This window comes from Cyprinus carpio, chromosome B15, assembly GCF_018340385.1.
Source record: "Cyprinus carpio isolate SPL01 chromosome B15, ASM1834038v1, whole genome shotgun sequence".
In the NCBI taxonomy this organism is placed as follows: Eukaryota; Metazoa; Chordata; class Actinopteri; order Cypriniformes; family Cyprinidae; genus Cyprinus; species Cyprinus carpio.
Window position 1 is genome coordinate 22,713,412 of NC_056611.1, and position 13,554 is coordinate 22,726,965.

Genomic DNA, 13,554 nt, shown 5'->3' on the forward strand with positions numbered 1-13,554 from the left:
ATGACATGTCAAATAGTTAGTATATTTAATCTTAAATTATTAAAAGTATTTTTTAAATCATATTTTGTATATTATTATTTAGATGTTAATATGGTTACACTTCTTTTTAAAGTGTCCTTGTTACAGTGTAATTATACATTACATATAAGTACTGAGTAATATTATTTAGTATATGGTTAGGGTTAGGATTAGGGTTTGGTTTAGGGTTACTTGCATGTAATTATGCATAATTTATTGTTAGTATAATAGCAAGCACATGTAACGTGTAACAAGGGTTAGGCTACATGCAGTTTTTTGCATTAATCAATTGTTGTGATATAGTGACCGATTTAGATTTGTGCAGTAAATCTAGTTTGTTGTTGGTGGTAAATCACTGATTTTTCCCCCCAAGGTAACCAATCAGATATTCCCGGTGTGGACGTACTCATACCTGGCAGTGCTGGTTCCTGTCTTCCTCCTCACTGATTGGCTGCGTTACAAACCTGTGGTGGTCTTCCAGTGTTTAGTAAGTCTGTTCTCCACCACGGCGATGTTGTTGTGGTGTAATGGTGTCCCAGAGATGCAGGCCATGCAGTTTACATATGGAGTGGTGACGTCATGTGATGTTGCTTACTTCACGTACCTCTACAGCATGGTGGAGTTGAAGCATTACCTGAAAGCCACCTCGTACTACTGCCGGGGACCGGTGCCCAGCTGCTGGGGGTAGGCACGTCGTTGGTTCAGTGTTGGGCCAAATCCTAGTCTCTTTTGAACTGATGTCCTACAACAACATTCTAGTGTTTACACTGGTTCTCACTGGTATTGCTTTGATCGGCTCCATTCTTCTCCCAATGCCTAAGACAAGTATGTTCTTTCACAAAATGAGGAGAGCTAGAGGAGAGACTGATGGTGAAGGGCATGTTGGGACAGAAGAGGATCTTCAGAGCACTGGCCAAAAAGATGGCGTAGAGATGGATGGAGCCAAACGGCAGCAGCAAATACCAGAAGTTTCCGCTGAATGTGATAATACAAGTGCAAAAAGTTCCAAGACAGGTAGGACTAATGAGTCGAATTTGTCATCTTAGTAAAATCATTGAGTGCTGCAGGAACGAGTCCTAAACCAATTAACCTACAGTGCCCAATTTTTGCATAGCTTACTGGCCTCCTATCTTCCGCAAAGTCAATGGCTTTTTGATTGGGTGTTGGGTTTAAAAAAGCCTTAAATTCAGGTTCCTGTGGTTAACAAGTTATTTATGCCATTTAAAATACATTTGAACACCTGTACATATAGTACTCTTGATTTTGGTATATATTAATAACTGAAGCTTGTAGAAGTATCTATAACTGGCAGTGAATATATGCAGTGGACAGAAATACATATATGTTAAAAAAAAAAAATCTGTATTTGGCAAGTTACCGATGGAATGGATTCAAATAGTTTAGTAATATTTAATCCTTAAAGTTATTAAAAGTTTATTTTTAAATCCAAATTTTGTATTATATATTTAGATGTTTAATATGGTTACACTATCACTTCTTTTTAAAGTGTCCTTGTTTACAGTGTACTTATAAAATGACATATAAGTTACTGAGTAATATTACAATAGGTATATTGTTTAGGGTTCGGACTTAGGGGTTGGTTAGGGTTACGTTGCAATGTAATTATGCAAAGACTTTATTGTTAGTATCATAGCAAGTGCCACATGTAACATGTAACAAGGGGTAGGCTTACATGCAGTTTTTTTCCGTTAATCAATTGTTTGTGCGGCACACTACGACGGGTAGGAGTGGTTGTACAGCCGGGCGATCTATAGGGAAGAGACGAACCACGATTTTGGATTTGTGCAGTAAATGTCTATTTGGTTATTTGTGATAAAATCACTGATTTTCCTGGTCGTCCCAGGTAACCCATTCAGATATTCCCGGTGTGGACGTACTCATACCTGGCAGTGCTGGTTCCTGTCTTCCTCCTCACTGATTGGCTGCGTTACAAACCTGTGGTGGTCTTCCAGTGTTTAGTCCTGTTCTCCACCACGGCGATGTTGTTGTGGTGTAATGGTGTCCCAGAGATGCAGGCCATGCAGTTTACATATGGAGTGGTGACGTCATGTTATTTCTCACACCACATACCACCACAACATCATTGTAGATTAAAAACAACCTGAAACCCAAATCCACCTCACACTGCCGGACTGCCCAGCTGCTGGGGTACACCGTTGGTTCAGTGTTGGGCCAAATCCTTGAACTGAACTCATACAACAAAACTCAACATTCTACACTTTACACTCACTCTCACTGCTATTACCTTCACCATCCCCATCCCAATCCCAAATACAAGTATGTTCTTTCACAAAATGATTTCACAAAATGAGGAGAGCTAGAGGAGAGACTGATGGTGAAGGGCATGTTGGGACAGAAGAGGATCTTCAGAGCACTGGCCAAAAAGATGGCGTAGAGATGGATGGAGCCAAACGCCAGCAGCAAATACCAGAAGTTTCCGCTGAATGTGATAATACAAGTGCAAAAAGTTCCAAGACAGGTAGGACTAATGAGTCGAATTTGTCATCTTAGTAAAATCATTGAGTGCTGCAGGAACGAGTCCTAAACCAATTAAATAAGTGCCATTTTTGCACTTCTGCCTCCATCTTCCCAAAGTCAATGGCTTTTTTGATTGGGTTGTTGGTTAAAAGCCTTAAATTCAGTCTGTGGTTAACAAGGTTTTATTTATGCCATAAAATACATAAGCTATGCGTTATTTGTGATTTCAAAAAGGTGGTTTCCAACAAGTTGCTAAATGCGAGGTTGCTAGTGGACAAAAAAACACATCTCATTCTGCTTTTTACAATGTTTAAAGCTGCATTGAAATAGAATTAGAGACAGATCTTTTCTGGACATTGAAATAAAATAAGAAAAACATAATTTCATTTAAAGCTGCATTGAAATAGAATTAGAGACAGATCTTTTCTGGATGGTGGCTGGATGGAGGCAGATCTGAATGTGAGTTTGTAGTCGATTATGAGAAAAGTGCAGGGTTTAAGATGTCTAAATGATTGAAGAAGTATCTCGTTTTACTGGCATATCGAGGTCAAGTTGAAAAAAAGATGTTCTAAATAAAATATTAACCAGCTAAATCCAGAAAATCTAAATGGAATGCATCTCATGATGTCCCAGGTGGCTGCTGTTATTCTCTGCCCCTTTTGTGGAGATATCCCCCACAGTTTCTCCCCACACACACACCTCATATCTTCACAGTGTTGTGCACACTCTACCCAAACCTACAACAACCAGACGGTGAACTACGTCCAGTCACTGTGGGAGTACGTGGAGCCGTCGAGTAACTTCACGGTCTACAATGGAGGAGTGGAGGCCCTCTCAAACCTGTTTGGTGAGTAGACGGGACCTTTAGTTTAGTTTTCATCCATGTTAAATTCAGTATGCATCTGAAATCGAACACTTCTCTAGAATGCGAAAAAAAGAGTAGCTAGAATATCTGAATGCGCAGTATTTCGATAAAATGTAGGTTCAAAGTACTCAAATGACCTACTACTTCCGGTGAGATTCTGAAATGCGCATTTGATGGACACTTTACTATCCCATGAGGCCACAGTAGAGGATTTATGATTGGCAGAAAAGTGACACTAATAGGACACATAACCAAGTAAACACGGTGGATGTAGTAAGTCAGAATTTCATTTTAACTATCCATATTCATACTATAGAACATAATTAATGGGTTCAAACTGACTGAACACGATAACTATAAAGATAAATAAAAATGTGAATTTTGAAATGTCTTTCTTATTGTACAATACTGCACCACAGGTGCTGCGGCGGCGTACGGTATCGGTTTTTCATCCGCAGACTGGTCTCGCTATGGAGAGGTGGCTCTGGGAGCGCTCTCGGCCCTGGAGGGCGGCGCTCTCTTCGCAATGGTCTTCAGCGCAAACATCTGGGTCTGCTACTGTGGCTACATCATCTTTAAGAGCCTGTACATGCTGCTCATCACCATTGCCATGTAAGTTCTGTTTAAAATACGTGACTTAACAGAAACAGATTATGTTTATTAATAATTAAGTTAAATGTTATCATGGACTGAATTTTTGCTGGAATGCAAACTATACCCGCTCCAAATTAACAGCGTAATTCCATGATAAACTTTCAGAAAGGTGTACTTTATCTTATCTGACCCCTTGCTGTTTCACCTTAATTGGTGCAATGGGGAAGATTTTGGACCTGTAATGCTGACAGACTAATTCCAGCTCCATGTGTTTTAAGTGAGCTGACAATGCAAAGCGTGGCAAAGTTTCTGTTTATATACAGTAGATGCAATAAATAAATAATGTACACATTGAAAAGGTTAAGAGGGCAGAAAAATAGATATTCTTAACAGCTACATCCTACATTTTCTCTTTTAAAAATCAATACAGTATATATACACACACACACACACACACACATAATATGATAACTCCATTTAGTCAGTGAATGCATGAGAACATCGATGTCCTTGTTTCAAAGGTTCCAGATAGCAGCTGGGCTGAACTTGGAGCGTTACGCTCTTGTGTTCGGAGCCAACACCTTCTGTGCCCTGGTCCTCCAGACAATCATCACCTCAGTGGTGGTGGATAGCGGCGGGCTTGGGGTGGATATCATCACACAGGTGAGGTTACCGGACACCCTCCATATGTCAGAATTATTATAGTCATGATCAGCATGACACAGATGCTGATTTTGCATTGGACCCAGAACATGCATTCACATTGTTCTTGTGTTACTTGTCTTCCAGTTCACCGTCTACGGGGCATATTTTTCTATTATTGCACTCATTTTCTTCTTGAGTGGTTTGTATACCACAATATGCCGAAAACCTGAGATGGAAACACCGAGAGAGAATCCAGAAGAAACGTTTAAGGCAGAAGATGATGCACAAATCATCATTGGAACAAAGTTCTGAGCACAAGGAACAGGAAGTACAGAAAGTTTAAGCAATCACACTTGATTTAGGCAAAATTCATTTTAATATATATTGTATATATTTATTCATATATATATATGTATATACACACATTAACTTAGATTTCTGTAACATATAAGTGGTCTTGAGTCTGAGTCTCAAGAATTCAGGAGGAGTTGACATTCAAAAAGAGTCTTGTGGTTTAAACTCCTCGTAACGGAAAAACTGTTTTTGCCTCATTCTCAGAAACTCCAAAAGCACAAAAAGGCGACACTATGATGTCAAAAAGGGATTCCACATTCTTGCTTAATGTTATTCACAGCATGGCGGATGTCAACGCCGTATATGCAGCATGTGTGTTTGGACGCGTGTGTATGTGTGTTAAAGATACAAATACTGATATGCACAAAAATTTAAACTTGAGCAATTTCTATGAAAGAATTATATACAGAATTGCAGCATTAACATGAACAGGAGGTTTGCAATAACATAGTAATCAACCACGTCGTGCAGATGATTTCCAGGTCAGGCCAGTTCACAGGAATTCCTCTTCTCCAAACAACCCTGCAACATGTTTTGTTTTCTGTCATCATGGATGTGCCATAGACAGGACCATATTCCTTTGCTTTTTTTTTTTCAGTCTTCTGCTCTTAAAATTCAATAAAAAAAATTCTTTAAGAATTTGATGTTTTTTTTTTTTTAAAGCTACTTGAGAAACAAAACAGTGCAAGAGGTGTGAAAGAGTCACAGGCCACCCTCCGGAGGAGCAGAGGACAAAGGCGTGCTATAAGAAGGGGTTTGTGGATGAGCCTCCTGCAGGAAACTGTGCTGCTGGTGCCCCTGCCTGCAAGAGAAAAGAAAAAAGATAAATGTGATGACAACAGATTTAGTGTCACAATAAAGTTATTTTATAAATAAATAAAAATAAGAGACTTCAATTAACATTTGGAATATAATGTAGGCTTGGAATATATTAATTTATAAATCTAAACTATCTATCTATAATTATAATTATAAATGAATAAGCTTTTACCTAATTCTTTTGTAAAGTAAATTAATAAAAGTAAGAGACTTATTCCAAGTTAACATTTGGAATAAAATGAAGACTTTTAAAATATTATAATTATAATACATAAATGAAAAAATTTAAATATATACTGTAGATTACATTCAATCAAAATGTGTCATTTAACACACCAGGAAGGGATTGTTGGTTACTCCAGGGGCCGTCATGTTCTGTCCAAACGGAGTGACTTTACCCTGACCAAATGCAGCAAAACCTCCTAATGAAAAAGAGACAAATATGTGAATACAAAAAAAGAAATGTGACCATGTAAAACAATCTTTTTCACTGAAGTACTGCTGAAACATTCTACAAAAAGCTGCATGACATTGGAATTGATTGTAAAGCATTAATATAATGGCATTAAAATCACTGCAGCAAGTCTTTCGAAGTCCCTACCGTTGGGTTGTTGGGGATACGCGTGCTGCTGGGTGAACGGCTGTCCAGGAAACGCCTGCTGGAAGTTTCCACTGAAGCTGGTGGGAAGGTTGTACGCAGCAGCGTTTCCAAACCCAGTCGGCATGCTCATGGACGGAGGACCGAAAGAGGCTGAGGGACACAAAGAGCTCGGAGTTAACATCTCAGTTTTGACATACATACACGTGCCGTTCTTGGCCAATCTGTGAGATCCACTGACATAATGTTTGCACTTCAACTGCAGCTGAACTACCTGACTAATTAACTTTGAAATTGAACTTTTTCAGGAATCCAACACTCCACTGAGAAAAGTAAAGTTATTTAAGAGTCAAAGCAAATTCAATTTTAAATTTGGAAGACAAACCTAAAGTAAAATGTACTGACAAATCAATCACAGTAAGCCTAGGAAAAAGAGTCATGTTGACTTTAATGAAGTGCTATTTTTATCCTGAGCACAGAAATCTGTGACAATGAGTCTGCAAAGCAGATGACAAAACATTACAAAAGCTCCACAGCAAAAAGAGGAAGGACAATACACAACAAAGAACCAACAGTTTCTAATACTAACGTTATTCAATCAACATCAGCAAGTCTATTTATATAGTCTATATATATATATATATACACACATATATACATATATAATGTGTGTGTGTATATATACATACACACACACATCACACCATCTAATGTGACTATTAAGCAGCAACACACACACACACACACACACACACACACACACCTGTACAACCTGTTCAAATGTTTGGGGTCAGATTTGTTTTGGAAAAAGCATCTAATGTGACTATTAAGCAGCAGAACTGTTTTCAGCATGAATAATAAGAGCAACAAAATCATGTCACACTGAATGCTGAAAACTCAGCTTTGCCATCACAGAAATAAATAACATTTAAAAAAAATTTAAAAACTGAAAATTTATATTGTAATCATATTTTACAACAGCTCTACTTTTATTGCATTTCATACAAATCGTACCCCAAAATATTTGAACGGTAGCATTATATAACAAAACATCAAAACGAGTGGCTGAGAAAAGCTCTTGCATTTCATTTATTTGCAGATGCCACTTGGCTTGATATTTTATATCTCATGAAATAAACATTTTTAAGTGGCTATTGAACATATGACCAAATCATATTTGGTCTATTTTAATTTCAAAGACAGCTGGAGACCACTGATGTGAACATGGGATAGTGATCATTTATCTGGGGTTCATCAACCTCAGATTAAAGACAAAACAAGCACACCTTTCTTTAATGGGGTCAAAAGGTCAGGATGACCACAGAATAGCGGTCAGTGTAGTTTATAAAGCCAACTAGTCTACAGTCAAAGCCAAGCCCCAGAAAAGGAAGAGAGAACAGGGAGAACGAGAGAGACGGACATACCGAAGTGGGCCGCAGAGTAAGCCTGACCCAGAAGGGGTCCCAACGTGTCTGATCAGCATGTCAAGAACACAACCAGACAAAACCATCAGTCGCAGCTCACTCCATTTTAGCTTTTCTCTCACTTTTGGCCTATATATAAATTTCAGGGGACAAAAAAATCTGCTTCTCATTCACATTTAACCAGAGATGCCTCCCCTTCCTGCCTTTTTTCTCTCTCTCTCTGGTACATGAATACACACAACATTTTTCCGCCGCCGGGATGTGGAGACCCACAAATCTCTGCAGCTCTTCTGCGGTGCCTTTGTATCTTGCGTGTGTAAAAGCGATCTCAAGCTGTTAGCTCCTAGCATGGAAACCGGGGGTATCTGACCCACTTAAAACTCTTCCCAAAGCCCTCTGGTGTGTTAAATAAATAATGAGACACAAAACAAGAGCTGCTTAAACTCTTTTAAAACCGAGGACAAGGCCCGCTGTGAATTCTGAGAAGATTCTCTGCGACTCAATTAAACTCTAAGATTTAGCAGGTAGACATAAGCCACGCCCATACCTGCTGTGGCCACAGCCACTCCTGGTACTGCTGCTCTTCCATTGGTCTGAAACGGGTTAGTGGGAGCGGCCTGCGGAGCCCCGGGAGCGACGAATGGATTCGTCGAAGGCCCTGTTAAAAAACACATGAGAGATGTAAGAGATTTACTGAATGGATATCTCAAATAGATCTTAAAAATGCTTACCTCCAAAACCCTGAGGCATGCTGGGTAAACCCTGTTGTGCTTGAACTGGAGGAGCAGCCGCAGAGGATCCAAACATAGACCTGAATGCGAGAGTGGAAAGAGAGCTTAACACGCCAGAGAAAAAGACATTGAGAGGTAAAGGGCCACGTCTCTTTCTAGTCTCACCCTTGTGCGGTGGTGGCAGTGTTGTAGCTGCTCACGTTTGGCGCTGAGGGGCTAAAGACATTGTCTAGTTCTGCTAGAGCAGCGTAGCGATCGCCGCCAAACAGAGCTGCTTGTGGAGGTGGAGGACCCACACCTGCTGACGGAGGGGCTGAACTCGTACCTGTGGAGAGAGACAGAAAGTGGTTATTTTTAGCCATTTTTTGTGCACATGTAGCCCAGGTTTTATAGTATTAATAATTACGTTTTTCACATACCATTTGACTGAAAAATGGACAGAAAAATTAGTCAATGTTCAAAAATTGTTGTTTCATTCCTGGATGTACCTTGCTCAGGTTTGCTGCCGAAGACGTTGGCGAGGGCTGCGTATCGGTCTGCAGAGACACTGACTGCTTCCACTTTATGCCCCTCTCCCGCAGAGTTATTCTGGGTGGAGCTAAATGAGGCGAAATCAGCACTGGACGATTTGGGGAAGTTATCGAAGTTCGCAAAGTTGGCATTAGCCAGTCCTGATGAGCTACCTGTGGAAAAGAAAGAAAGGATGAGCAAATATGTGACAGAGCGAGAGAATGTTAAACAGCAATGCTCACTCTAAGTTTTGTTGTTGTGGAGCACCTTGTGCTATTTACCACATTTTGTTTTAATAAATTAAGGATCATTTATAATAACTAAGATAAAAAAAAGGAAACAATTTTTTACATTATTTATTTATATAATAGCATTTTAATTGTTTAATAATAATAATATAATAATATATATATATATATATATATATATATATATATATATATATATATATATATACACACACACACACATGTACACACACAGATTAATAATTTATATTGCTTATATTTTTAAATAAATTTTAAATTATATTGCATTTATTTTTAAATAATAATTATTATTCATAATTTTTTGTACTATTTTTAAATGTATAAATCTATAACAAATACATAAAATGCATATTTTCAAATAAAAATATATTATAGAATTATACATACTATTATAAGACAATGGATTTATTATATTATTACCAAATGTAACTAAATTTTAAAACTTTTTGTCAAGATAGCTTTCCCCTTAATCTCAAGACTGATGTGTTATATTCACAGTACAACTCAATATGACCCAAAATGCCTTTTCCCTCTGCGCAGAAATAACATCAGGAGCGTGTAGCTTAGAGGGCACATTGACTAAGAGTGTCCTTCAAATCAGACAGACATCCCAGGAGAATTCCTGAGGAGCTATATAAGGAAAATCGGATTTTACACCACTGCATGAAAGTGTCACAAATAGAAAAACAGCATCAAATTAATTGGGGGGGTTAGTGTGTGTACGAAAGACACAGACAGGCACACAAGCTGCGACTTACTGTGCATGGCCAGTGGAGGCAGCGATGAGGTAAACTCACCCACACAGCGACTAAATGGGAGACTGTTGTATACTGATGTACGCACAGGAAATGAGTGAATGACAGCGCAGGAATGTTTAGAAAAGCATAAAGTAATAGAAATTAGACAACTATAAAGAAAGAAGAAAAAATATGTTTGTCGTCAGCAAGATTTTTTTTTTTTTTAGAAAATAAATCTATTTTGCTTGCCAAAGCTGCATATATTTGATCAAAAATACAGTAAAAAACAGCAATATTGTGATATATATTACATTATGTAATTTACTCCTGTGATATGAAGCAGAATTTTCAGCATCATTACTCCAGTCTTCATCACATGATCCTTCAGAAAAGGTTCTAATATGCAAAAACAGTTGCTTAATGTTTTTCTGAAAACGGATACATTTTCTTTGATTCATGGAAAGTTTAAAAGAACAGCATTTATTTGAAATAGAAATCTTTTGTGACATTATAAACGCTTTAACTGTCACTTTTGATCAAATTGGCTTAGAGTTGCACGTTTAGAAAATTAAGTAGAAACAGAAGAAAAATAATCAAGCTGATATAGTGAGGAACTGAAATGACAGAATGAAATCAACCAGATGTTTCTGCACCCACCACTGAAAACATCAAGTGATGGTTTTATTAGAGAGAATTTAAAGTTTAACCAAAGCACCACTGAAAAAATAAGTGAGACTGTAAAAAAAAAAAAAAAAAAAACCAGCAATGAAAAAAAAAAGACAAACAGAACAACTATTATGTGACATTTCTAACAACACAACTTGGACAAGGAGCCATTTCTAACAGGAAGTTTGATGTAAATGGATGTTCATAAGTGTTTTGTACCTGGTTGTGCGGGTTGAAATGAGGCTTGTGGAGCTGATGGAAATGCCGCTGTGGTTTGAGCAGCAGAACTATTATTGAATGCATCAAAATTCGCAAAGTCTGCATTAGAATGTGCGTTCTGCGCTGCTGGAGTCCACCACAAACAAACAAACAAACAAACAAATAGAAAATGGAATGAGGAATGACAGTGAAACAAGAATCAAACTATGGGATGAATGTGTCCAGCATTTAGGTCAATTTGATTTCTTTCCAGTTAGAAGATTATGAAAATTCCTCTTAAAAATTCAATTAATTCTAACATTTCATCTTGTACATTTAGCCAAACTAAATAATGGTTCTGACTCAAACACTGGTTGCATAAGAAGAAGATATAACACACACTGATATAAATTGAATGATATAATGCTTAATAACACAAACCCACAAATAAAACTACACACAGACAAATACAGATGGCATGAACAAAAACCTCTTCCTAGAATGCACTAGGGCCATGCACATTTTAACAGACAAGGCAGGTTTGGCCATAATGGCTCCCAAATGGTGTGTGTGTGTTTACCTCTGTACCTGTTTACTGGCATTAACCGATTCAAATGCACAACCACTACCCTCTAGAGATGTCAGAAAGCATTAGTGGTTTTATATTTCATGAGAAGTTTTGTGGCAGTGGCTGTCAATAAGTCTAGTGCAGCATAATGGGAAAGTGACCACATCACACTAGGAGCTGTCCTGAACCTTTTTCAATCGATGGTTTAGTTTGTTAGTGTAGCGCGAGTGTGTTCTTACCCAAATGACTGTTGAAATGTGCAAAGTTGGCAAAGTTTGCATTGCCTGTGGACTGTGAGTGCGGAGCTGCAAAAATGTCACCACCTAGATCGCTGAGCAGATCGAACTTCCTGTCCTGATGCTGCTGCTGCTGCTGGGTCAGCTGAGTGCGGGACACAACCGGAGACTGTGAAAGCAAGCCAAAAAATAATAAAAAATTAAACCAGAAATATGTTTGAAGTAGTTTGTATGTAGTTAGAATACTTTGGCGCAAGTCTCTTATGCTCACCAAGGCTGCATTTATTTCATCTAAAATATTTGATCTAATATTATTACAATTTAATGTAATACATTTCAAAATGTAATTTATTCCTGTGATGCAAAACCAAATTTTCAGCATCATTACTCCAGTCTTCAGTGTCACATGATCCTTCAGAAATCATTCTTATATAAAAAGAAAAATTTCTTACTATTATCAACGTTGAAAATGGTTGTGCTGTTTAATATTTTTATGGAAACCATGATATATTTTTTCCAGGATTCTTTGTGAACACAAAGTTAAAAAAAAGCATTTATTTGAAAATGAAGTGTTTTTACTGACACTGAACAATGTAATGCATTATTTTAGACACAGTATTGTATAAATGAGTTTTCTTACCTGGCTGGGTGTGTTTTTGTTGAGGTGTAAAGTGGTTACTGCTTCACCCAGTAATGTTTTGAGAGGTCGGACCTCTGGAGTGCTGCTGGTGCTGCTAGCAGATGAACCAGAGACTGAAGCATGAACTGACGCCACCGTCTTAGCCTGCTCTGGAGAAACATACCTGAGAGAAAGACATTTAAATGAGACAACAATGTGTTTATTTTATCCTCATCATACTGAGAAAATATTTGCCTATAAAAATATAATCTTAGAGGTGCACAGTTAACACTGGGAAAGTTTCAGGAAATGCCAGGATATAATTAATCCACAAATGCAAAATAAAGTGCAAATCAAGACTATGAACCACTATTTTCACAACTCATGCCCATTTATTTGTTTTGTAATAAGTGGGATAATGTGCAGCTCACTTTGCACAGTGGTTTATTGTGTGATGATGATGACTAAATGCACATAAATATCAAAAATAATAAAGAACATTTCAGCCCATGTTGTCTCTCACCATCGCTTCTTTTCGTATTTGTCCTGAAGAAACTCTTTGACTTTCTGAGGTTCTCTGAAGTCTGGGATGACCAAGTTTCTGTCATCATAAAGGCCGAGCCATATCCGTTTACATAACTGCATATACATGAAAGCACACACACGTAGAGAGAGAAGGAGAGAGGTCAGATATTCAAATATACCAGAAGCATGTGAAACAGAGATTCATATGTCAGAAAACATTTTTAGCAGCAACTCAGTCACTTTAATTCTCAGGTTATTAGAGAAGACAGAAAAACAGAAAGATCCTTCAGACAGACAGCAGCTCTTTCTCACTGCCTCATGTGTGTGAAAAAACAATGCAGGCATTCATACTAAGGAAAGTCTCACTTTGAACACAATCACACACACACACACACACACACACACACACAATCACACACACACACACACACACACACACTCTTAAAAAGGAAACCAACATCTCAAGATGACATTTGAGAAAACATTTAAATAAACTCTTCTTGTTGAGTCAAACACACATGCTCTCAGATAACACAACTGATAAATATAAAAAATTAAACCGTATGGCTTTGCAACCACTACATGCAAAGTGTTATGTGTGAAACCTCTCACAGCAGTGAAGACACTGCAACCATTTAGATGTAATCAATGCAGATACACATTTGTACACACACACACA

General features: G+C 37.9%; 2 protein-coding genes across 6 annotated transcripts in view; one reads left to right on the forward strand and one right to left on the reverse strand.

Moving 5' to 3' along the window:
- Positions 1 to 5,633, forward strand: slc19a3a (solute carrier family 19 member 3a). Its single transcript, XM_042740073.1, is given in 8 exon segments — positions 1 to 15; positions 392 to 685; positions 688 to 714; positions 717 to 1,032; positions 3,185 to 3,364; positions 3,802 to 3,994; positions 4,498 to 4,639; positions 4,766 to 5,633. Coding segments are annotated over 8 exon segments (1,335 nt in total). The 3' UTR covers positions 4,934 to 5,633.
- agfg1a (ArfGAP with FG repeats 1a) overlaps positions 4,979 to 13,554 on the reverse strand; it is a 25,190-nt gene continuing 16,614 nt past the window's right edge. Inside the window, exons 3-14 of one of the 5 annotated variants that reach the window (XM_042739860.1) lie at positions 12,874 to 12,989; positions 12,372 to 12,534; positions 11,735 to 11,900; positions 10,949 to 11,071; positions 9,036 to 9,230; positions 8,713 to 8,872; positions 8,548 to 8,627; positions 8,364 to 8,474; positions 7,817 to 7,864; positions 6,396 to 6,545; positions 6,131 to 6,216; positions 4,979 to 5,777 (exon numbers count right to left, since the gene is read on the reverse strand). In XM_042739860.1, the coding sequence (XP_042595794.1) occupies positions 5,718 to 5,777; positions 6,131 to 6,216; positions 6,396 to 6,545; positions 7,817 to 7,864; positions 8,364 to 8,474; positions 8,548 to 8,627; positions 8,713 to 8,872; positions 9,036 to 9,230; positions 10,949 to 11,071; positions 11,735 to 11,900; positions 12,372 to 12,534; positions 12,874 to 12,989 (1,458 nt within the window). In that variant the 3' untranslated portion in view covers positions 4,979 to 5,717. Of the gene's footprint in view, positions 5,778 to 6,130; positions 6,217 to 6,395; positions 6,546 to 7,816; positions 7,865 to 8,363; positions 8,475 to 8,547; positions 8,628 to 8,712; positions 8,873 to 9,035; positions 9,231 to 10,948; positions 11,075 to 11,734; positions 11,901 to 12,371; positions 12,535 to 12,873; positions 12,990 to 13,554 lie in introns of all 5 variants that reach the window. The other 4 variants (XM_042739859.1, XM_042739863.1, XM_042739862.1 and 1 more) reach the window with 4 other exon arrangements.